General features: G+C 42.3%; 1 protein-coding gene across 1 annotated transcript in view; it reads right to left on the reverse strand.

The window, feature by feature from the left end:
- sei (potassium voltage-gated channel seizure) overlaps positions 1–26518 on the reverse strand; it is a 924474-nt gene that overhangs the window by 432499 nt on the left and 465457 nt on the right. Inside the window, exon 15 of the mRNA XM_071664734.1 lies at positions 16554–16681. Within this exon, the coding sequence (XP_071520835.1) occupies positions 16554–16681 (128 nt within the window). The remainder of the gene's footprint in view (positions 1–16553; positions 16682–26518) is intronic.

A 26518-nucleotide genomic window follows, 5' to 3' on the forward strand; every position in this document is an offset into this window, starting at 1 on the left:
ATCTCCCAATCATTCGCATTCCTTACCTGTATGTATTGCTCATACCCTTCTGCTTTTTCATTCACTGGCAACTTTACTTCATCATCTCACCACTCACTACCTTTTCATTCCTTCCCACCTCCAACCTTCCTCATGCCAAGCAAGTTTCTTGCAGACACCAGAGTTGCTTCCCTCAATACCTTCCATTTCTTACCCACTCCCACAGATATGTTTACTCTCACCTTTTCCTATCATACACTGAATCCCTCCTAGTGTTTCTCCATAAAAGTCTTTCCAAGGTCACTTAGTTTCACCACCCTCATCTCACTTCCTCTTTTCAGAAAGTCTACAAATCATCACCTATACCTCCACCAGGCAATAATCAAACATCCAACCAGCTGCCCCTTTCAGTACATTCAATTTCTGAGTCTGTTTCTTATCCTTATGAACTAAGTTTACCATCCAATAATGCCCACTTAACATCTTTCATAATCACCCTCATATACTTATCAATGTCGGTCTTTATGAGCTAGGTATTCCCAATCACCAGGCCTTTTACAGAATGCAACTCCACAAGCTGTTCATAATTTCCATTCACCTTACTGAATACCCCAAATACCCCATTCCCCCAATTATACCCGAAACTATATATAATCATTAATTCATGTATTACATAAGTAACTACAGAAGAGAACTAAGCAAAAAAGGATTATGAAAATAGAATATACCATATCATCTATTGGAATGCTTCATGCCAAGGATGGCTGTGAATGTTCTTGGGCTAGGTAAAATTTTCTCATATATTTTTCTGAATTAGCAGATAATTATCAATTCATGCATATAATAAGAATCTATGGAAAAGAACTGTGAACAAAAGATTCATGAAATATACAATATAAAGTATTATTCACTGATTATAAACTGGATATCTTCAATGAGGGGAAGTAAATTGGGGTAAGTTTGAATGGAGAAGAACTGGAGGAAGTGAAGTGTTTTAGACATCTGGAAGTGGATTTGGCAACAGATGGAACCATGGAAGCGGAAGTGAGTCACAGGGTGGGGGAGGGGGCGAAAGTTCTGGGAGCATTGAAAAATGTGTGGAAAGCAAGAACATTATCTCGGAAAGCAAAAATGGGTATGTTTGAAGGAATAGTGGTTCCAACAATGTTATATGGTTGCGGAGGAGGAGGGTGGATGTGTTGGAAATGAGATGTTTGAGGACAATATGTGGTGTGAGATGGTTTGATCAAGTAAGTAGTGAAAGGGTAGGAGAGATGTGTGGTAATAAAAAGAGTGTGGTTGAAAGAGCAGAAGAGGGTGTTTTGAAATGGTTTGGTCACATGGAGAGAATGAGTGAGGGAAGATTGACCAAGAGGATATATGTGTCAGACGTGGAGGGAACGGGGAGAAGGGGGAGACCAAATTGGAAGTGGAAGGATGGAGTGAAAAAGATTTTGAGTGATCAGGGCCTGAACATGCAGGAGGGTGAAAGGCGTGCAAGGAATAGAGTGAATTGGAACGATGTGGTATACTGGGGTGGATTTGCTGTCAATGGACTCAACCAGGGCATGTGAAGCGTCTGGGGTAAACAATGGAAAGTTTTCTGGGGCCTGGATGTGGAAAGAGAGCTGTGGTTTCGGTGCATTATACATGACAGCTAGAGACTGTGTGAACAAATGTGGCCTTTGTTGTCTTTTCCAAGCACTACCTCGCACACATGCAGGAGAAGGGGTTGTCATTCCATGTGTGGTGTGGTGGCGATGGGAATGAATAAAGGCAACAAGTATGAATTATATACATGTGTATATATGTATATGTCTGTGTATGTATACATATGTATACGTTGAAATGTATAGGTATGTATATGTGCAAGTGTGGACAAGTATGTACATATATGTGTATGTGGGTAGGTTGGGCCATTCTTTTGTCTGTTTCCTTGTGCTACCTCACTAGTGTGGGAGACAGCGACAAAGTATAATAATAAAATAATATTAATCTTCAATGAAAGGTGATAGCCACCATTCAGGTGCTAATCATGTATAATACTAGGAACCTAATATAAGCATCAATATAAGCATTAGATAAGAACCTATTTAAGAAAATTTTGTAGAAAATATAAATAAAAAACACAATTTACAATATCATTCACCAATTATACCATATATGTGGAAGGTTTTGAACATAAGGCAATCATAAGCATTTGTTACTCATTAAGAATTCAGTCTCTTTCAGCCATTCTTTCCTATATTTTTTCTAAATATGTAGATAATTATTAATTCATGCATTAGGTAAAGAGCTCCTGAAGATAACTGTGGACAAAAATATACAAAAAATTAAATTCAATGAACTATCCACTGGTTATTGGCTGAGCATTTTGAACTGAAGGTGTTCAGATTCTAGGTAAGAATTCCACCTTTCAACAGCTTTCTCCTATATCTTTATGATTATGAAGATAATCATTATGGAAGAACATATCGAAGAAATGTATGTAAAAAACAAATACATGAAAAATACAATCTACCATATCATTCACCGATTACAATTGCAACCTTTTGAACTGAAGGCAATAGATATTGTTCATATGACAGATCGCAAACCTAACTCTACCACCCAACTTTTTCCTGGACATGTGCTCACTGTATATACATATTACTTGTGTTTAAGAATTCTGTTAATTTTGTAGTTGTTAGGGGAGACTTTAGGGGCAATATCTGGTGTAACTATGCCTCTGGCCTCTAAGCCTGCATTTACACTGAAAACCACAGAAATGAAATATATGCAGAATTTAGAATAATGCAATATCTCAGCCCCTTTCACACATAACTGAGTGACAACTATCCACAAGTTTAATCCCTAAATGTCAAGAGTCATCATGTGATAATTTGCTTAGCCGGCACCAGAAGTCATTACATAATCACTGTTCCACTAGGTTGTATTTATCAACAAACTGATATTTTAGCATTCATGTGCTTGCTAAATGTGTCTTGGACACTATACATGCTTACTAAGGAGCCTACCACCCTGAAAGTAAGTCTGAAGTGTAAATATATACATAAATATTATCAGACTTCACCTACAAAGGGCTATACCATGAATGAAAAGTCATCACTGGCAAGACTGTATTGTTTGGAGTACTATTTCATCAAAGAACTTCTCACTCCAGAGGAGTCCATCATTTCCCTGCTTCTGGAAATAGTACACCCTTAGAGCTGCAGGAGCACCCAAAAAGAAGTCCTGGATAACCAGGGCCCTTTTTTAGAATGGGGTTCTAAGGTAGTTATGAAATGGAAATTAATGTATGTGGAAATACATTACTAAGTGGTTTGGTGAAAAAAGACATGGTGAAAGCCTTGCATAAGATGAAATATGGCAAGGCAGCTGAAGTGGGGGTTATTGTAGTTGAATTTCTTATGGAAGGGTGTGACTGTTGTTCATTGGTTAGTTAGGATTTTCAATATATACATGGAGCATGGTTAGGTGCTTTAGGATTGGGGGTATGCATGTATAATGCCAATGTATAAGGGCAAGGGGGGATAACGGTGAGTCTTCAAACTGCAAAGGCATAAGTTTCTTGAATGTAAATGTTAAGTTATATGGGAAAGCAGTGACTGAAAGGCTGAAGGCATGTACAGAGTATTGGACTAAGGAGGAAAAATGTGGTTTCAGAGGTGGTAGAGGATGTGTGGATCAGGCATTTGCTTTAAAGAACGTGTATGAATAATACATAAAGAAAAAGTAGGATTCATATGTGGCATTTATGGATCTGGAGAAAGCACATGACAGGGCTGACAGAAATGCCTTGTGAAAGGAGTTATGAATATATGGTGTGCAAGGAAAGCTACTATAAGCAATAAGTTTTTATCAAGGGCATAAGCATGTGTATGAGGAGGAAGGGAGGAGAGTGAGTGGTTCCAGGTGAAGCCTTGTCTGTGGCAGGGATGTGCAATGTCAAAATGACTGTTAAAATGTTTATAGATGGGGTGATGAAGGAGATAAATGCAAAAATGTCTTGGAGAAAGGGGCAAGTATGCAGTCTGTATGGGGTGAGGGAGCCTGAGAAGGGAGCGCCTGGGAAGGGAGTCAATTTCTGTTTGCAGATGGCAGCAGTGTTATTAAGCTTAGCTGGACAGAGGGACACGTTAGTTGGAGTGTGAGTTTGAATGAAGAAAATTTGAAAGTGAAGTGTTTTAGATACCTGGAAGTGGGCATGGCAGCAAATGAGTTCATGGAAGCAGAAGTGAGTCAAAGAGTGGGAGAGGGGTTGAAGGTTGTGGGAACATTGAGGAATGTGTGAAAAGAGAGGTCTTTACCTGGGTCGGCAGAAATAGGTATGTTTGAAGGTTTAGTAGTCTGAGGCATGGATGTGAGGTATGGGCTACAGATGAAGACATGCAGAGGATGGTGGATGTGCTGGAAATTGAATATCTGAAGGCAATATGGGGTGTAAGATGATTTGATTGAATAAGTATTAAAGGGTAACAGAGAGGTGTTGTAATAACAGTGTTGCTAAGATGTGGTTAAGAGAGCTGACAAGGGTGTGCTTAAAGGGTTTCGACAAATCAAAAGAATGAATGAGGACTGGTTGACAAAGGGGATATATGTGTCAGATATGGAGGGGAGAAGAAGAGGGAGATCAAACTGGAGATGGAAGAATGGAGTAAAGAAAGATTGTGAAGGACTAAGGCCTGAACATGCAGGAGGGTGAAAGGCATGCATGGGACAGAATGAACTGGAATGATGTGGTGAAGTGGAGCAACCATGGGAAGGTTGTGGGGCCTGGTTGTAGACTTGGGGCTGTGGTTTTGGTTCACTGCAAATGACAGATATGGAATGAATGCAAGTGTATGCAGCCTCTCTTCATCTGTTCCTAGCACTACCTTGCTAAAGCAGAAAATGGCAAACAAGTATGAAAAAAGTGTGTAAATATTGAAACTGAAATTCAAGAAAGAGAAAGGTTTCTAGCCTCCTTCTGTGTAACTGCTAATGAGTACATTAGGGTGGTGAGAGTATGCTTGCATGCATAAAGTATAAGACTTGGGAAGAAGAATTTGGTTTCAAGAGTGGTAGAGGTGTGTTGATCAGGTGTTTGCTTTGAAGAATGTGTCTGAGAAATATTTAATGAAACAAAAAGATTTGCATATGGCATTTACAGATCTGTAAAAAGCACTTCATAGGATTAATAGAGATGTTTTGTGGTCAGTGTTATTAATATATGTTGTGGAATGAAAGCTGTTAAAAGCAGAGGAGATTTATCAAGAAAATAAGGTGTAAGTACAAATAGGTAAAGAAGAGGAAGAGTTGTTTTAGGTGAAGGTGGGTCTGCAGCAGGGTATGTAATGTCATCATGGCTGTTTAATCTTTTCATGAATTGGGTACTGAGGGAGGTAAATGCACGGGTCTACCTGTCTGTCAATCTTTTTTATTCTAGTTGCCTCTGGGAACTGCCATCAATGGGGTGGCCTTGAGAAAAGAGTCTTCACTTATTCCTGTTCTAACATGACTCCCTTGCATACACCTTTCTGTGCATTCTTCCATTTCTCTCCCTCCAGTCTACTTCCACTCTATTTCCCCATGTCACAGGTAGTCTTCCTCACATACCAAATCCTTTTATCACATCATCATAAATTTTCTTTGTAAACTGCCTGTACTGCATTCCTTCCAGATGACCAAACTACCTCGAAGTATTACTCTACCACTTCACGATTCATTCTCTTTGCATCTCCTGCCATACTACAGAAGCTCCTTGAATTACAATGGGACTGTTCCAATAAACCAATCACAAGTTGAAAGTATCGAAAGTTGAAAATACATTTGATACATTTAATACTGTACATCTAACCTAACATACCTTAAATGTGTTGAATATCTCATGTAATTTATTGAATACTGTACTGAAAGAAAAACAATGGTTGTGTGGGTACTCACCAAAGGCAAGAGACAGATGGGCATTTTGTAAACATGATGGTAAGCAAAAACACAAAACGCAAAAAATACTGGCAACACAGTACACTGTAATGTTCGTGTACACTTGCGGCTCACTGCTGCTGCACAGCATCACGAGAAAGTATTGTACCACATATCGCTAGCCCGAGAAAAGATCAAAATTCAAAATTTGAAGAACAGTTTCTACTGAATGCACATCACTATCACACCATCATAAAGTTGAAGAATCATTGAGGGTCATCTGTATATCTATTATGCACTGCCCCATTTCTTATTTCATTGTGTTTAGTCAAAGCACATGCTCCTCTCAAATAGATCATTTCCACAGCCTGGATTCTTAATCTCTTTGACTCATTCCATGTCCATGTTTTGGCTACACAGATTAGGGTTACAAGGACTCTGCTGCCCCTCAATCCTTCCTTTCCTTCCATACTTACACCTCTACCCTTCCTTACTGGGACCCAGTGACTATTCTACCCTGTACTGCTCTCTTCCTTATCTCTCCTTCCATATCACCAAACTTACTAAAGATAGCTTCTAAATATCTAAATTCTGTCACTTCTTCCACTACAGGGCTTTTGCAAAATGTGTACTTTCACTTTGTTTCCTTTCAAACACATTAATTTACTTTTACCCACATCTACATTCAGTCATCTGTGCTTACAAACATCATAATACATACTCACAACCTTCTTAAACTCCTCTTCACTCTCAGCAAACAACACAGTATCATCTGCAAACAGGCTAATGGGTTACCTTCATAGATTCCCAATTAGTTGATTGGGACGTGCAGGAAGGTCTAACTACATTTCTAATAAACTGTGCTTCTCTTTTGAGAGTTAATTAAACTACACAAAAGGGGTGGATGTCAGTAAGCGACCAAAACTACATGTAGATAGTGAAGGAAGTGTTTAATTGAAGTAAGGTCGTATGGATAGAAGAAGAGGAAGATTAAGATCAGACTGCTGATAGCACAGACGGAAGTAAGTTAAGAGGTGGCAGAAAGACGATGGTTCGATATAGCCTTACCGAACCTGAAGCACAGAAACCTCCCAGCACCGCTCAACCTTCCAGAACGGCCTGTCGGTTGGGAGCAATGGGCAACCCTGCCAAGGCGTCCACCGCCCGCCCGACAACCCGCCCTCAGGAACTGGTACCTGCCCGGGAGCCACGGGAGAACAGACTAGTCCCGCACACCCTATGCCAACAAAGGGGAGATGACCTTCGACCTGCTCGACGGCCGACTCCAGATGTTCGAGGCAGGCCCGATTATGCTACCCTGTGCTCTTGGACCACATTCGGTAGAGGGAATGTGTCCAGGTTAGGGCTTTGACACTGCACACCTCTAGGTCCCGGTGTGTCAGCCCTAACCCAATGAGAGCACTCGCACTCTCTTGACACCATGCACCTCGCCAGTTGACAGTAGCTGATGTTAGGTGCACGGTGTCTTTGCCGGTTAGATCCCGTACGCCCTGTAGGACTTCCGGGGTGCCGTAATAACTGCACTTGTGTCTATGTGCAGTTGAGAGTGCAAGGTGGACACCAGAGACCTGGGCATCTATTATCCAGGCCTCTGTACCTTTGGAAGCCACGATGTCCGGCTTCCTAAAGGACCCCGCAATAGGGATGCGAGGCTCACAGACCACTTGGTACCCCCTCTGTCTCAAACGTCCGGCCAAATATGCACAGATGTTATCGTGCCGTCTGACACGACCCCCATGGGTACGAGGGCACATCTGAGCGATGTGCCCCAGTGTCCCAGGTTTACGACAGGTGTCACAGAGGCCGTTGATCTCGGGCCGGCCTCTGGACGCCCTGCCTGGGGTCAGCAGCGTGCCTATCCTGACTTGGACAGCCTTCACATAGTCAGAACCGGACATGAAACGGTTCCCGCTGGTGACCCATCTACTGACCTGAGGCACGGCAGCAGATGGAGCGAGAGCCGCTCCGTCAACAGTACTGACTAAGTTGGACCTCCATGCGTTCAGGCGTTCGAACTTGTTACCCGCCTGCCGACCAGCAATGCGTGCGGGTCCGGCCCAGCGCTGCAGTTTGCTCATGACTGCAGGCTCCCGAACTGCCGCATGAATCACTGGGTCGGTCGAGGTGAGCAACTTTTCGAACCGCGCCTGTTTATTCAGACGGACGGTTGAGACAAAGTCCGGTATACCCAAGCCCCCATCTCCTGTAGCCGAGTGAAAGTATGCGCAGGGCACGTCATGGGCTAGGCAGAGCCAGCGGCGTACTGCCACTCGCACCTGCCTGTCCATACGTGCTAGCTGCGTCTTATAGACTTCACCTAGCACCAGTCGATGATTGAGCTTGGGCACCAAGTGTCCCACAAGCAACGCAACTCTTTGCTGAGGTTTTAGAGGGGCTCTGGTGATGTTTAGGAGCCCCTCTTCTAGCAGGGCGCCGTAGGACTTCCGCCGCCCCTTAGATCCGACCAAGATGCCGAGGTACTTATACTCGTCCTCAGCATTCATGGAACCGACAGCGCTGCCCAAGACTTGGAATGTCCTCTGCTGATTGACATACCAAGTCTTGCGTTTGCCGTCGACTTCCATGCTGAGGGTACGGCACTTTCCCGGGTTGACTTGAAGCCCACCCCCCGCGAGGGTCTCAGCCATGACATCAATTGCCTTCTGGAGGCCAGTGGGCGTCTGTGCTACCAGAACCAGATCATCAGCAAATGCAAGTGCTGATACCCGTTGGTCTCCCAATTTCACTCCCACGCCTGTCTCTTTTACTCTTGTGATTCCCTCGTCAATCACAAGGTTAAAAAGGATAGGCGATAAGGGATCACCTTGTTTGACCCCACGAGTCATATTCACCTTCTCCGCATTATCGTCGCTTCCTTCAATGTGGGTGAAGGCCCGGTCGTACGACGACATAATATATGCCCTGACAGCGGCAGGAATGCCTTTCCGCGACATGGCCCGCTCGATAGTGTTGTGATAAACACTATCGAATGCTTTTGCCATGTCGAGGAATGCCAGGTGCACACCGTGGGCGTGTGCCCGCGCACGACCGGCGATCGCATCTAAGATCGTGAGGTTCTCAAGACATCCGTCTATAGGGACGAATGCCTTTTGAGCATCATCGATCTTGATGAGGCGCGTAATGCGGCTGCTAAGGATCTTATGTAGCAGTCGGACTATGACACATGAGATGGTAATTGGTCTATAGTCCTTTGGTTCAGTGGGATTGGGGACTTTAGGTATTAGCACTGTGCGATTGGCTTTAAGTGGCTCTGGTAGGGTAGACGTAGCCATCCACAGGTTGAATGTCTTAGCGAGTATCCTCGGGGGGATGGACTTCAGTAACCTGGTCGACATCCCGTCAGGTCCAGGGGCAGATGTTCGGGTGGCTTTGAGGTGGTGTGCTACCTCGCCTACGGTGACAACCTCTGCTAGTTGTCCACTCTCAGGGTCATAATCGGTGATGGCACGCGTATCGGGCTCAGACGGCCGAGAGAAGAGGGCCCCCCAAAAGGGAATAAGGCGATCCGGCCCAACCGAAGTTGGCGGTACCTCCCAGTCGCCTTTCAAGACCTGTCCAGCGGCCAGAGACCTATTATCATGATAGAGCCTCTGTACTCTCCGGTATTGTTCGCGTCTAAGCTTGTTTCCTCGCAGAGGAACCTCCTCCGCTTGGCGTACACGGCCAGAGTTCGCTCGCTGTCTCGAGTTCCCTCCTCCACGATTCGGACGGTCGTCGGATGAGCGGCAGGAGTTTACCTGATAGCGGCAAGGCTGTCACCACGACGCAAATGGTCGATGGCTTCATTTAGAATGTCCTCACCCCACGATATTGTTGTGGGGCCAGGGCCTAAAGAGTCAAGATACGTGACAGTCTCCGCCGCAAAGGAAGCAATTGTTTGGGGTTGTTGGGGTACCCGCGGGACAACTGGGACAGTTAAAACCGTGGGAGAGATGATCGTCTCACCACTGGAATCCGCTCCCACGGACATCCCTGTCCGCGGGGCATCTTCCGATGCGTTGCCCCGCGGTATGCTTCCTCTTGCGGCTGGGACACGCCTCATAGTTGGCTCCCCATCCGTCACCTCGCCTTCGTCGTCCTCGTGTAGTGGATTGGAGCTCGAGATCAGTTCCTGAACCCTGGTCTTATATGACGCCTTGCGTCGGAGACCTTTGATCGAGTCAACGGACCTAGATGGAACAATTTCCCGCAACCGCTGGTTCAAGCCCTGTCCGGCTACTAACGAGGGACCAGCTGCCATCACAGCCTCAGCCCTAGCGAGGAGCTCCACCTCCTCGTCGGACCATCGAGCCTTCGATATGACGTGCCTGGTCGCGAGCTCTTGATGGAATGAGCTCGCATGTGCCTGCCTCTCGTGGACCCTACGGCCCCGAAAGCTGGCAAAGGTCCTCCCACAATGTGGGCAAGTGGGTGAACGGTCGTCGTCCGTTCCCACGTGGCTGGAGTTGGTACCCGACATACCAGCACACCTCACCACCACACTTAATCTTTGCACTCCCTTTCCCTAGTTTTGCTTTCATTTCTCATATTACTTCATCCATACATGTGATAAAATGCCACAGTGATATCACAGAGCCCTGCATCACACCCACATGCAAACTGAAAATTTCTCTCAAATCTCCATCCATTCTTAGAGAAAGAAGTAAGTATGCAGGCTGCTAGGGGGTTGGGATTCTTGAGAGGTGTCACCTGTTTGCTGATGACATAGCACTGGTGGCAGATTCGAGTGAGAAACTGCAAAAGTTGGTGCCTAAGTCTGGGAGAATGTAACAAAGGAGATAGCTGACAGTAAACATGAATAAAAGCAAGCTTATTAGGCTTACCATTGCAAGAGACAAGTTGGTTTGGGTATAAGCCTGAATGAAGAAAACCTGGAGCAAGTAAAGTACATTTGATAACTCTGAGTGCACATGGCAATGAATGAAGCCATGGAAGCTGTGATAAGTCATAGGGTTAGTGAGGGGGTAGAGGTCCTGGGAATATTGGTGAATGTGGAAAGATAGGTCAGTATCAAGGAGGGTGAAGATGGGTATGTGTGAAGGTATAGTAATCATGATGGTGATGGATAGATGTGAGGCATGGGCTATATTTATGAATATATGGAAGGTGAATGTGCTGGAAATGAGATATTTGAGGAAAATAAGTGGTAAGAGGAGGGTTAACAAGTAAGAAATCAGAGGGGTGGGTAAGAGGTGCAGTAACATGAATACAGTTGAGAGAGCTGAAGAGGGTTTGCTAAAATTGTTTGGATATATGGAGAGAATGAGCAAGGGAAGGGTGACAAAGAGGATGTATGCATCAGAAGTGAAGGAAAATGGGAAAGAAGACCAAATTGGAGATGGAAGGATGGAATAAATAAGGTTTTAAATGGTTGGGGCCAAACATGCAGACAAGTGAAAGGCATGTAAGGAATACAGTAGAGTAAATTGAAGCATTTTGGTTTACAAGCAGCAATGAGCTATCACTGAACTGAAACAGAATATGAAGCAATGAAGGGAAAGCAACGAAAAGATTGTGGGGACTGGTGATGGACAGGGGGCTGTGGTGTTGGTGTATCACACTTGAGCATTAGAGAATGGATGTGATCAAATGAAACCTTTCCTTCTTTTCCTGGCAATACCTTGTGAATCTGCAGTACAACAAACGATTATGAAGAAAAAATGTAAATATGTATTAAAGCATAAACTTGATAAATATTCTGCTTTAAATCCACAAGTGACATTACTTGAACCTTAGTTAAATGATAAGTTTACAGGTCTCCCTCTATGAAATATTTGTATGTTTTCCTCCTCCTACAGCATTAATCCATGATTTTCTCTTCTCTTCCAGTATCACAAACAACCTTGTGAGAAACCAATGACCTATTGCTGTTTGAATTCAGTTGTAAAGTTGTATCCAGTTTTATATGTAAATACCTGTGAATGGTAAACATAAATACAGATGAGTGTTATACAGTGAATGTGGGATAAAAGGCTCACAAAATACCCTACTTCCTCTCCCCCACCACCCCGAATGCTGGATTTCCACATTATTTTTAGAGCTTTATCATAGACACATGCGATGTTAGCTCACACATTTCTATCATCCTTAATGTTCGCATGTACTTATTTCAGAAACAGAAATAAGTCATTACTGAATTTGCATTAGAGCCACCTTTTGCTCTCCACTCTTTCTACCAACCCTCAAAAGGTCTCTTAAATGTCAACTGCAGCACTATATCATGACAATATTTTATGTTACCACAATCTTTTGTACATATCTTTTACTTCCATGAACATTCATTCTACGATAGGACACAGAAAGTTGAAGACTGTGTCTTTCTGTCCAAATCTTGAGCAACTTTCATCCCCTCTGCCAATGTTTGACAGTTAAAAAGGTTTTCAGCACTTATTTTTTCATTAGGAGTTGGTTTAAAAATTTTTCTGTATGAATGCACTTCCAAAATCATTACCTAAAATTTGCAAAATTCCAAAACCTAGCAACCATTCAGCACCAAGGTTGTAAGATTTTAGACGTTCAATTGTTGTTCCACCCAATTTCCTGTTACCATTGTGTGGACTTGCTGTTCCATATCATGCAGGCCAAGGATCTCTTCTAAAACATGTTCATTCTCGTTTGAAAATTGCTATAACTTTTCTTTTTTGTTTGAATCTTTAGTTCTTATTCTTTTGTAATTTTCATGATGATTAAGATAATATTAGGATATGATCTTTTTCCCTTTTTACATATGCTTAACTCCTTCGATATTAACAGTCCTGTAAAGCCTTTCTTTCACTGAAAAATACAGTATCACTACAGGTGACCACTGAAAAACTGTCTAGGTTACACAGCATAATGTTTTGGTTTTCCCATGTTATCAAGGTATCACCTGGAGCAGTTGAAGAAAAGGCCTCAATTGCTCACATCCATTTCCTAGTTGTCATGTAAAATGCACTGAAAACATAACACCCTATACATAACCAGGATTTACAGACCTTTTTGGATGTCCCCCAGCTTCTTCATATGCCCTGGCTCAGTCTACTGACATCATGCTCCTGTATACCACATCACTCCATTTCATTCTATCCCATGCATGCCTTTCACCCTCCAGCAGTAAGTTTGGGCCCCAAGCACTCAAAATCTTTTTCACTCCATCCTTTCATCTCCACTTTGGTCTCCCCCATTCTTGTCTCCTCCACCTCTGACACATATATCCTCTTTGTCAACTTCTCCTTACTCATTCTCTCCATGTGTCTAAACCATTTCAGTGCATCCTCCTCAGCTCTCTCAACCATACTCTTCTTATCAACACTCCTCACCCTCACTCTATCATTACTTACTTGATCAACCTTCCTAACACTACAAACTGTCCTCAAACATTTAATTTCCTACATATGTACCTTCCTCCATACATTCTCATTTAAAGCCCATGTCTTGTATCCATAAAACAATGCAGAAACTACTATGCCTTAAAACATACCTATTTTTGCCCTCCCACCCTCCACTTATTCCTTAATGCTCCCAGAAAATTTGCCTCCTCATCCACCCTATGACTCACTTCCAATTCCATATGCTGCCATGTCCACTACCAAGTATCTAAAACACTTCACTTCCACCAATTTTTCTCCATTCAAACTAACACTCCAATTTCTCTGTCTCTCTGCACTGCTTAACCCAATAACCTTGCTTTTATTCACAATTACTTTCAACCACCTCCTAGCATAACCTCTCCCAGATGTTGGCATCAAACAACTGACTCACTTCCCAGATCTTTTCATCCCCCTAAAGACTGCATACCTGTTCTTCTCTCTGAGATCCCTGCATTTATCTACCTTAATGCCCCACCAATAAAAAAATCCATCTTGGTGACATCACACATCCCTGCTACAGACTTTCACCTGGAATCACTCACTCTCCTCTCTACCTACTCGCACACACTCCTTACTCTCTTGACAAATACTCCTAACTCATTCTCACAGATTTTTACCCACACCATATGTTTATAACCCCCTACCAAAAAACGTTTCTATCAAACCCATCATATGCCTTTTCAAGACCCCTAAATGCCACCTGCAAATCCTTTTAATTCTCTAAGTATTTCTCACAAACATTCTTCAGTGAGTGCAAAGACCTGATCCACACAACCACTACCACTCCTGAAACCACATTGTTCTCCCCAGTCCGATGTCCTGTGCCTGCCACCATCCACTCAATGAAAACTCTCCCACACAAATTACCAGGAAGACACAACAATCTTATATCTCTGTAATCTGAACACTTATCTTTGTCCCCCTTCCATTTACACAGTTGTGATATAAATGCATTCTGCAAATATTCGGGCACCTCACCATGATTCATATGTATATTGATAATCCAAACTAGCCAATCAACAACACAGTAATTCCTCTCTTTAGAAATTCAACTGCAATACTATCCACTCCAGATGCCTTGCCACATTTCATCTTATACAAGGCCTTCAACACCTCTTCTCTTTTCACCAAATCACCTGTCATGTCTCTCACTTCCTATATCTCATTAACAAAATATAATCCTACATCTACCATCCTGTATTTCCTATATGTTATCAACCTAAATATCTTACATCTGCCATCCTATCAACAAACACATTCAACAATCTTTCAAATCATTCACTCCATCTTCTCTTCACCTCATCATTGCCTGTTACCACCTCCCCATCTGCCCCTTTCACCAATATTTCCATTTGTTCTCTAGTTTTTCTCACAATATTAACCTCCTCCAAAACATCTTATTCTTTCTATTCATCTATCTCTCTATCTGTCTATCTATCTACATGTATCTCTGAAGCCTTTTCCCACCTGAAATTCCCTCATGGGGATGGCCATGGCAATAAGAGTATCCATAACTAGTGACCTCTGGTGCCTCTTTTTTGCCTTCAGTGCTTCACCCTCAACAGGCCACTGGCAAAAGGCAACTCTAAAGCAGTGTTTGCAGAGGCTCCAACCTAATGTTCCTACTAACTATTCTACCTAATGTTCTTACCTACTACTTCTACCTACTGCTCCTACCTACTACTTCTATTTATTGCTTCTACCATTTTACCAAAAGGCATAACGAGTGCACAGCGCTCATTGCAGGAAAATCTAGAGTTACAGAGAATGAGCTGTGTGAGTTAAGTGTCTGTCAAGTGTCATGAAAGCCAAGAAGAGATTCATGTTTATGGATAAGTTTGCTAATTCTTGATCACCCAAATTCTCATTTTTCCTTTGTTCCAGGCCTTGCATATTCCTCTTGACCCCCTGCTACCACTTATAGCACATCTTCCGATCATTTGCACTCATTCCCTGTAAATACCACCCACAATCCTCTCTTCTCTCTTTCACTTGTAAGTTTCATTCCACCACTCATTACCCTTTCTCACCTGTCCATCTCTCCCCTTCCACATGCCACTCACCTGGCTTTGCTTATTCTCACCTTTTGCCATTCTACAATTATTCTTGGTATTTCTTCACACAAGTCTCTTTTCCAGGCTCATTTACTTTTGCCACCCTCTTCTCACTCATACTATTTCCTCCTTCCTGAAATTCTCTGCAAATCTTATTCCCTGCCTTCACCATGTAATAGTAAGACATCACATCCAGGGGTCTCTCTTTTCCATGCTAATCAATCAGTGAGTATCTAATAATGCCTCCATGCCACCTTTCCCTGCTCACCCACATATAATTTATGTCCCTCTTTTTAAACCAGGTATCAAACCAGTCCATTTTCAGCAGAACTCAACAAACTGTTTACCATTTCTATTCACTTCACTGAAAATCTCATGCCCCTGATTATACCCACAAGTGCCATATTGCTCACTTTCAAATTCAAATCATCCATCACTAATACCAGATCTCTTGCAACACATTTGCTGACAGATTGACTCAGATGCTCCCAAAACATCAACCTCTTTTAATTGTCCTTCTGGTGACCAGGCACATAAGCACTAATAATCACCCAGCTCTCATAATCCAATTTCATTTTACCCACATCACTCTGGAGCTCACTTTCTTACACTCTTTCACACTACAACTGCTTCAGCATTAGTGTTACCCCTTCCTTAGCTCTGACTCTCACACCAACCCTTGACTTTAGCCCTATGACATTTCCAAACACTCTTCCTACTTACTTTTTAATTTTGTCTCACTTATAGCCAGAACATCCAGGTTCCTTTCCTAAAACATACAACCTATCTCTCCTTTGTTCTCATCTTGCTTACACACACATTCACACTCCCAGCCTGAGCCTTCAGGGAGGATGAACACTCCTTGCTTGGCTTCTTCCTTTGTTTCATGTTTTAGAAATTGATCCCTTGCTTCTGCCTCCATTGTTGCTCTCTACAACACACAGGAAATGCATGGGAAGAATTCTTTCTCTCCTATCTCCTTTACTATTATTTTTCTTTTGTATTCACAAAAGGACTGAATGGAATCAATACCTAACTGAATTGTCACAAGTTAGATCAGTGGGGTCTACCTGAATATCATATTCAATCTCTTGAAATACAGTATATCACTCCAGCTACAGTCAGTTATATCAGGAAAATATAAAACCATATAATTTGAAAAATTTCCTTTTCTAACTATCAGGTATCTTCTGCAGTTATATCACCTTTGGATGGGTCTACCTACCTGTTATGGAATTAAGTGTGCCTGATCGCTGTTTATGTTCATAGGTGAGGTTTTGGGATGTTACATCCCTCCTTGCCTTTTCAGGAGAGAACTCATGACCAACTCCAGACACAAGGCATTTGTCCTCCCTGTAAGGGAGAAAACACATCATACATCTAAAACATGGAGAAAAATAACTGAGATATAAAGACAGAAAGTTCCTATCCTAGTCCTGGTTTTCTGTTTTAAACAAGATAAAACAATAACTATTTTTGCTCTACGGGTATAATAAACTAGAAAGTTTTGATGTGATGAATTGGTTGCAGACCAAAACATATTTTTTTCTCAACAGAATCCATTTTCTAAATATGTTCAATGAACATTCATACAATCCACTCATAAAAGGGAAAAACAGAGGAAGACACATCATGCCTCAACAATCCCTTATGCAAGCCATCTATTTACAAGGCACAACTGGTTCCCAACAGATACTTCTGCAGCTTTTTGCACACACAAAATTGTAATCAAAAGTCATAGACACGATGAATGCACATGAATAGCAACGTTCTAATTCACCTAATGACCGTTTACCAATGGAGAGAAGGAATGGAAGTATGAAAGATATTACTTCCTATTAGCACCACCTGGATTACCAAATGCTACCAATTTGTGTCCTGAACAAGGCGAACTAGTCCAAAAGATTGGCACTGAGACAAAATAAATAAATAACACATGCGAAAGACAGAGAGTGCTAGAATATCTTAAATTTCTAAGAAACATTCCTGATGTTATCTGGGATATCTTTTCAAAAGTTCCTGCAGCCCATGGCTACATCACTGCCATCATTTGGAAAATGTAAACCATGAATATGAATACAGAGTACATGAATGTCCACTTTCATATAACACTTAATACCCTCCAACAGCCAAGATTCGAACACAGGAATTTTTCATGGTAATCTTGGAACGCTAACAACTAGGCTGTGATTGGCCCTTATAGGGAAATAACACTTCGATTACAAGTAACTGAATACCACCTTCTCACATCCATGAACATCCATGTATGTACGTATTCACTCTATTCCTTGCACACCTCTCACCCTCCTGCATGTCCAAGCCCTGAACGCTCAAAATCATTTTCATTCCATCCTTCCACTTCCAATTTGGTCTACTGCTTCTCCTTGTTCCCTCCACCTCTGATACATACATGTATATCCTCTTTGTCAACCTTTCCTCACTCATCCTCTCCATATCTCTACACCATTTCAACACACACTCTTCTGCTCTCTCACCCACACTTTTTATTACCACACATCTCTCTCACCCCTTCATTAGTTACTCAATCAAACCACCTCACACCACATACAATCCTTAAACATTTCATTTCCAATGCATCCACTCTCCTCTACACAACCTTATCTATAGCCCATACCTTGCAAACATAAATTTTTGGAACTACTATCCGTACAAAAATACCCATTTTTGCTTTCCAAGACAACGTTCTCTCCACACATTCTTCACTGTTCCCAGAACCTTCGCCCCCTCCCCCACCCTGTGACTCACTTCCACTTCCATGGTTCTGTTCCCTGCCAAGTCCACTCCTAGGTATCTAAAATACTTCACTTCCTCCAATTTTTCTCCATTCAAACTTACAACCCAACTAAGTTGTCCCTCAACCCTGCTGAACATAGTAACTTTGCTTTTATTCATATTTACTCTCAACTTTCTCATTTCACACACTTTTCCAAACTCAGTCACCAACTTCTGCAGTTTATTACTCAAATCAGCCACCAATGAGGTATCATCTGCTAACAACAACTAACTCATTTCCTAGGCCATCTCAACCCCAACAGACTGCATGCATGCCCCTCTCTCCAAAACTCTTACATTTACCTCCCTAACCACCCTATCCATAAACAAATTAAAACAACCATGGGGACATCACACACCCCTGCCACAAAGCTACCCTTACTGAGAACCAATCACTCTCTCTTCCTACTCATACACATACCTTACACCCCAGATAAAAACTTTTCACTGCTTTTAGCAGCTTGCCTCTCACACCATTTATTTGTAGGGCCTTCCACAAAGTATCTCTATCAACCCTATCATATGTCTTCTCCAGATCCATAAATGCCACATACAAAAACATTAGTTTTTCTAAGTATTTCTCACACACTTTCTTCAATGCAAACACTTAATCCACACATCCTCTATCACTTCTGAAGCCACACTGCTCCTACCCAATCTGAAGCACTTTACAAGCTGTCACCCTCTCAGTCAATACCCTACCATACGATTGTTCAGGCATACTCAACAAACTTATGCCTCTTTAGTCTGAACATTTCTCTTGATCCTCTTTGCCTTTATACAATGGCACTATACATGTATTCTGCCAATCCTCAGGCACTTCACCGTAATCCACACATACACTGAATATTTAATTGGATTAGGGCAGGCTCACTGACAGAAAGCAGAGGGGATGCATCAATGGACTTACATTGGACTGGAGCAATGCAGCCAATGGTGTCCCTTAGGGGTCAATCTTGGGACCACCCTTGTTCATTATGTATACATTAATGATTTGGATATAGGAATAACCAGCTACTTAAGTAAATTTGTTGATGATACAAAAATAGGGGCCATAACTGACTCAGATGACAATTTAGTGAATTTGCAGAGGGATTTAAATAGATCATCTGAATGGGTGGGCACATGGAAAATGGAATTCAACATAGATAAATGCACAACACTTAGTGTGGGTAAAGACAGGAACACTAATTACAAACTGGACAACATTACTATAGGTAAAACAGAATATGAAAGAGATTTAGGGGTTCTGGTGAGCAAGGAGCTTAAGCTGCAGGAACAATGTATTTAAGAGTGTAATATGACTAATAGGGTGTTAGGTTCATTAATAGGGCTGTTTGCAATAAAACCCCTAGTGTTATTGCAACTTCATCTTGTGGTGGCGAGACCACATTTGGATCATACGGTACAATTTTGGGCTCCAAACTATGCAGATGATAGACTATTTAGAGAGAATACAAAGGCGAATGATAAAAATGATCCCTGGAATTGGAAACCTCACTTATGAAGAAAGTTTAAAAAGACTGACTTTACACTCACTTAAGAGGAGGAGGGCGTGAGTGGATATGATTAAAGTTTTTATGTGGGTGAAGGGCACATTAATAAAGGTAATGTGAATAAAGTTCTTAGAATGGCACCACCAGATAGGACAAGAAATAATGGATTTAAAATAGAAAAATCAGATCCAGGCTGGATGCGAGTACATAGTGGTTCGGGAATAGGGTAGTAGATTTATGGAATATACTTCCAAGTACAGCAGTGGAAGCTAGATCTTTAGGTAGCTTTAAATGAAGGTTGGATGTGTTTATAGGTTCAGGCGGTTGGTTGTAGGGTGGACAGACTTAGGACCTGCCTAGCATGAGCCAACAGGCCTCTTGCAGTGTCCTCACTTCTTATGTTGTTATGCTAAATTCAACTGCAATCAATACCATCCACCTTCCACAGGGCTTTCACCACCTCCTCTGTATTCACCAAACCACCCTCCCTGACTCTCTAACTTCACACCCTACATCTACCAGCCTATCATCAAACACATTCAACAATCCTTCAAAATACTCACTCCATCTTCTCATTCCAACACTACTTGTTATTACTGCCCCCCTTGGCCCCTTCACCAATGTTCCCATTTGTTCTCTTGCCTTTCAAACATTATTTACCTTTCTTATCTGTTTCCTGGAGCTACCTCACTGATGTAGGGAGTGGCGATGCTGTTTCCTGTGGGACAGGGTTGTGCAGGGAATATATGAAGGTGATCAAGAATGAATATGTGCATATGTAGAAATGATGATCACACTAGTTTATGATGAAAGTTATGAAGGTGAAATCGCATTTCAGTAAGAGTTCATACAATTTCATTCAATATGATATTTTTCTATACATGTGGCACAACATGTTTCATGGAGAAAATCCACCTCATCATGTGCCAGTACTTAACAAAGTTATTTAAATCCCATCACACCAGAGTACCACCATCTAGCACCAACCAGTACATACCAGCCACTGTCTGTTTCAACGAGCAGTAACTGTTAAAGGGGAGAGTTATTAAAGATGGTCAAGTGGCAGGGTTTGACCTGGGTAGCTGGGTGTCCTGAACAACTTTTTCTCATGTTTTTGTGTTTTGTCAATTCTCTCATAATGATTTGGATGGGCTTTAAAGTTGCCTGGGAACAAACAAAATTCTAAATATTAGCAACTAAGACAGATTCAATGATGTTGCATGTGGCATAATCAGCAGAGGGGTATAGAATAATGGGATTTTCAATATCTCTGGGATGATCACTTTCATGACAGTGTTTAGCAATTACATTTTTGTGGTCACCCTGCATACTGCATGATGGAGCCAATAACACCTCTCCATTACAGTTATTCTGGTCTGGCATATATGTACGTGAGGAATATTTAGAAAAACAAGTAGATTTGTATGTAGCATTTATGGATCTGGAGAAGGAATATGATATAGTTGATAAAGATGCTCTGTGGAAGTTATTAAAAATATATGGTGTGGGAGGCAAGTTGCTAGAAGCAGTGACAAGATTTAATCAAGGATGTAAGGCATGTGTACGAGTAGGAAGAGAAGAAAGTGACTGGTTCTCAGTGAATGTTGGTTTGCGGCAGGGTTGCGTGATGTCTCCATGGTTGTTTAATTTGTTTGTTTATGGATGGGGTTGTTAGGGAGGTAAATGCAAGAGTCTTGGAGAGAGGGGCAAGTATGCAGTCTGTTGTGGATGAGAGAGCTTGGGAAATGAGTCAGCTGTTGTTCGCTGTTGATACAGCGCTGGTGGCTGATTCAGGTGAGAAACTGCAGAAGCTGGTGACTGGGTTTGGTAAAGTGTGTGAAAAAAGAAAGCTGAGAGTAAATGTGAATAAAAGCAAGGTTATTAGGTACAGTAGGGTTGAGGGACAAGCCAATTGGGAGGTAAGTTTCAATGGAGAAAAACTGGAGGAAGTGAGGAAGTGAAGTGTTTTAGATATCTGGGAGTGGATTTGGCAGTGGATGGAACCATAGAAGTGGAAGTGAGTCACAGAGTGGGGGAGGGGCCAAAAGTTCTGGGAGCACTGAAAAATGTGTGGAAGGCGAGAACATTATCTTGGAAAGCAAACATGGGTATGTTTGAAGGAATAGTGGTTCCAACAATGTTATATGGTTGCGTGGTGTGGGCTATAGATAGGGTTGTGCAAGGAGGGTGGATGTGTTGGAAATGAGATGTCTGAGGACAATATGTGGTGTGAGGTGGTTTGATCGAGTAAGTAATGAAAAGGTAAGAGAGATGTGTGGTAATAAAAAGAGTGTGGTTGAGAGAGCAGAAGAGGGTGTTTTGAAATGGTTTGGTCACATGGAGAGGATGAACAAGGAAAGATTGACAAAGAGGATATATGTGTCAGAGGTGGAGGGAATGAGAAGTGGGAGACCCATCTGGAGGTGGAAGGATGGAGTGAAAAAGATTTTGAGCGATTGGGGCCTAAACATGCAGGAGGGTGAAAGGCGTGCAAGGAACAGAGTGAATTGGAACGATGTGGTATACTGGGGTGGACGTGCTGTCAATGGATTGAATCAGGGCATGTGAAGCGTCTGGGGTAAACCATGGAAAGTTCTGTGGGGCCTGGATGTGGAAAGGGAGCTGTAGTTTCGTGCATTATACATGACAGCTAGAGAATGAGTGTGAACGAATGTGGCCTTTGTTGTCTTTTCCTAGTGCTACCTTGCGCACTCCCAGGGGGAAGGGGGTGGCATTTCATGTGTGGCAGGGTGGCGATGGGAATGGATGAAGGCAGCAAGTATGAATATGTACATGTGTAAATATGTACATGCCTGTGTATGTATAAGTATGTATACGTTGAAATGTATGGGTATGTATATGTGCACGTGTGGACGTGTATTTGGGTGGGTTGGGCCCTTCTTTTGTTTGTTTCCTTGTACTATCTCACTAACACAGGAGACAGCGACAAAGCATAGTACTAAAAAAAAAAAATATTATATATATATATATATATATATATATATATATATATATATATATATATATATATATATATGTGTGTGTGTGTGTGTATGTGTGTATATGTGTGTATGTGTGTGTGTATGTATATATATATATCATCCCTGGGGATAGGGGTGAAAGAATACTTCCCACGCATTCCTAATGTGTCGTAGAAGGCGACTAGAGGGAACGGGAACGGGGGGCCAGAAATCCTCCCCTCCTTGTATTTCTAACTTTCTAAAAAATGGGAAACAGAAGGAGTCACGTGGGGAGTGCTCATCCTCCTCGAAGGCTCAGATTGGGGTGTCTAAATGTGTGTGGATGTAACCAAGATGTGAAAAAAGGAGAGATAGGTAGTATGATTGAGGAAAGGAACCTGGATGTTTTGGATCTGAGTGAAACGAAGCTCAAGGGTAAATGGGAAGAGTGGTTTGGGAATGTCTTGGGAGTAAAGTCAGGGGTTAGTGAGAGGACAAGAGCAAGGGAAGGAATAGCACTACTCCTGAAACAGGAGTTGTGGGAGTATGTGATAGAATGTAAGAAAGTAGATTCTCGATTAATATGGGTAAAACTGAAAGTTGATGGAGAGAGATGGGTGATTATTGGTGCATATGCACCTGGGCATGAGAAGAAAGATCATGAGAGGCAAGTGTTTTGGGAGCAGCTGAATGAGTGTTTGTGATTTTGATGCAAGCGACCGGGTTATAGTGATGGGTGATTTGAATGCAAAGGTGAGTAATGTGGCAGTTGAGGGAATAATTGGTATACATGGGGTGTTCAGTGTTGTAAATGGAAATGGTGAAGAGCTTGTATATTTATGTGCTGAAAAAGGACTGGTGATTGGGAATACCTGGTTTAAAAAGCGAGATATACATAAGTATACGTACGTAAGTAGGAGAGCGTTATTGGATTACGTGTTAATTGACAGGCGCGCGAAAGAGAGACTTTTGGATGTTAATGTGCTGAGAGGTGCAACTGGAGGGATGTCTGATCATTATCTTGTGGAGGCTAAGGTGAAGATTTCTATGGGTTTTCAGAAAAGAAGAGCGAATGTTGGGGTGAAGAGGGTGGTGAGAGTAAGTGAGCTTGGGAAGGAGACTTGTGTGAGGAAGTACCAGGAGAGACTGAGTACAGAATGGAAAAAGGTGAGAACAAGTAAGGGGAGTAGGGGAGGAATGGGATGTATTTAGGGAATCAGTGATGGAGTGCGCAAAAGATGCTTGTGGCATGAGAAGCGTGGGAGGTGGGTTGATTAGAAAGGGTAGTGAGTGGTGGGATGAAGAAGTAAGATTATTAGTGAAAGAGAAGAGAGAGGCATTTGGACGATTTTTCCAGGGAAAAAATGCAATTGAGTGGGGAATGTATAAAAGAAAGAGACAGGAGGTCAAGAGAAAGGTGCAAGAGGTGAAAAAGAGGGCAAATGAGAGTTGGGGTGAGAGAGTATCATTAAATTTTAGGGAGAATAAAAAGATGTTCTGGAAGGAGGTAAATAAAGTGCATAAGACAAGGGAGCAAATGGGAACTTCAGTGAAGGGCGCTAATGGGGAGGTGATAACAAGTAGTGGTGATGTGAGGAGATGGAGTGAGTATTTTGAAGGTTTGTTGAATGTGTTTGATGATAGAGTGGCAGATATAGGGTGTCTTGGTCGAGGTGGTGTGCAAAGTGAGAGGGTTGGGGAAAATGATTTGGTAAACAGAGAAGAGGTAGTAAAAGCTTTGCGGAAGATGAAAGCCGGAAAGGCAGCAGGTTTGGATGGTATTGCAGTGGAATTTATTAAAAAAGGGGGTGACTGTATTGTTGACTGGTTGGTAAGGTTATTTAATGTATGTATGACTCATGGTGAGGTGCCTGAGGATTGGCAGAATGTGTGCATAGTGCCATTGTACAAAGGCAAAGGGGATAAGAGTGAGTGCTCAAATTACAGAGGTAAAAGTTTGTTGAGTATTCCTGATAAATTATATGGGAGGTTATTGACTGAGAGGGTGAAGGCATGTACAGAGCATCAGATTGGGGAAGAGGAGTGTGGTTTCAGAAGTGGTAGAGGATGTGTGGATCAGGTGTTTGCTTTGAGGAATGTATGTGAGAAATACTTAGAAAAGCAAATGGATTTGTATGTAGCATTTATGGATCTGGAGAAGGCATATGATAGAGTTGATAGAGATGCTCTGTGGAAGGTATTAAGAATATATGGTGTGGGTGGCAAGTTGTTAGAAGCAGTGAAAAGTTTTTATCAAGGATGTAAGGCATGTGTACGTGTAGGAAGAGAGGAAAGTGATTGGTTCTCAGTGAATGTAGGTTTGCGGCAGGGGTGTGTGATGTTTCCATGGTTGTTTAATTTGTTTATGGATGGGGTTGTTAGGGAGGTGAATGCAAGAGTTTTGGAAAGAGAGGCAAGAATGAAGTCTGTTGTGGATGAGAGAGCTTGGGAAGTGAGTCAGTTGTTGTTTGCTGATGATACAGAGCTGGTGGCTGATTCATGTGAGAAACTGCAGAAGCTGGTGACTGAGTTTGGTAAAGTGTGTGAAAGAAGAAAGTTAAGAGTAAATGTGAACAAGAGCAAGGTTATTAGGTACAGTAGAGTTGAGGGTCAAGTCAATTGGGAGGTAAGTTTGAATGGAGAAAAACTGGAGGAAGTAAAGTGTTTTAGATATCTGGGAGTGGATCTGGCAGCGGATGGAACCATGGAAGCGGAAGTGAATCATAGGGTGGGGGAGGGGGCGAAAATCCTGGGAGTCTTGAAGAATGTGTGGAAGTCGAGAGCATTATCTCAGAAAGCAAAAATGGGTATGTTTGAAGGAATAGTGGTTCCAACAATGTTGTATGGTTGCGAGGCGTGGGCTATGGATAGAGTTGTGCGCAGGAGGGTGGATGTGCTGGAAATGAGATGTTTGAGGACAATGTGTGGTGTGAGGTGGTTTGAACGAGTAAGTAATGTAAGGGTAAGAGAGATGTGTGGAAATAAAAAGAGCATGGTTGAGAGAGCAGAGGAGGGTGTTTTGAAATGGTTTGGGCACATGGAGAGAATGAGTGAGGAAAGATTGACCAAGAGGATATATGTGTCGGAGGTGGAGGGAACGAGGAGAAGTGGGAGACCAAATTGGAGGTGGAAAGATGGAGTGAAAAAGATTTTGAGTGATCGGGGCCTGAACATGCAGGAGGGTGAAAGGCGGGCAAGGAATAGAGTGAATTGGATCGATGTGGTATACCGGGGTTGACGTGCTGTCAGTGGATTGAATCAGGGCATGTGAAGCGTCTGGGGTAAACCATGGAAAGCTGTGTGGGGCCTGGATGTGGAAAGGGAGCTGTGGTTTCGGGCATTAGTGCATGACAGCTAGAGACTGAGTGTGAACGAATGAGGCCTTTGTTGTCTTTTCCTAGTGCTACCCTTGCGCACATCCAGGGGGGAAGGGGGTGGCATTTCATGTGTGGCAGGGTGGCGATGGGAATGGATGAAGGCAGCAAGTATGAATATGTACATGTGTAAATATGTACATGCCTGTGTATGTATAAGTATGTATACGTTGAAATGTATAGGTATGTATATGTGCACGTGTGGACGTGTATTTGGGTGGGTTGGGCCCTTCTTTTGTTTGTTTCCTTGTACTATCTCACTAACACAGGAGACAGCGACAAAGCATAGTACTAAAAAAAAAAAATATTATATATATATATATATATATATATATATATATATATATATATATATATATATATATATGTGTGTGTGTGTGTGTATGTGTGTATATGTGTGTATGTGTGTGTGTATGTATATATATATATCATCCCTGGGGATAGGGGTGAAAGAATACTTCCCACGCATTCCTAATGTGTCGTAGAAGGCGACTAGAGGGAACGGGAACGGGGGGCCAGAAATCCTCCCCTCCTTGTATTTCTAACTTTCTAAAAAATGGGAAACAG

Source organism: Panulirus ornatus, chromosome 9 (assembly GCF_036320965.1).
Source record: "Panulirus ornatus isolate Po-2019 chromosome 9, ASM3632096v1, whole genome shotgun sequence".
In the NCBI taxonomy this organism is placed as follows: Eukaryota; Metazoa; Arthropoda; class Malacostraca; order Decapoda; family Palinuridae; genus Panulirus; species Panulirus ornatus.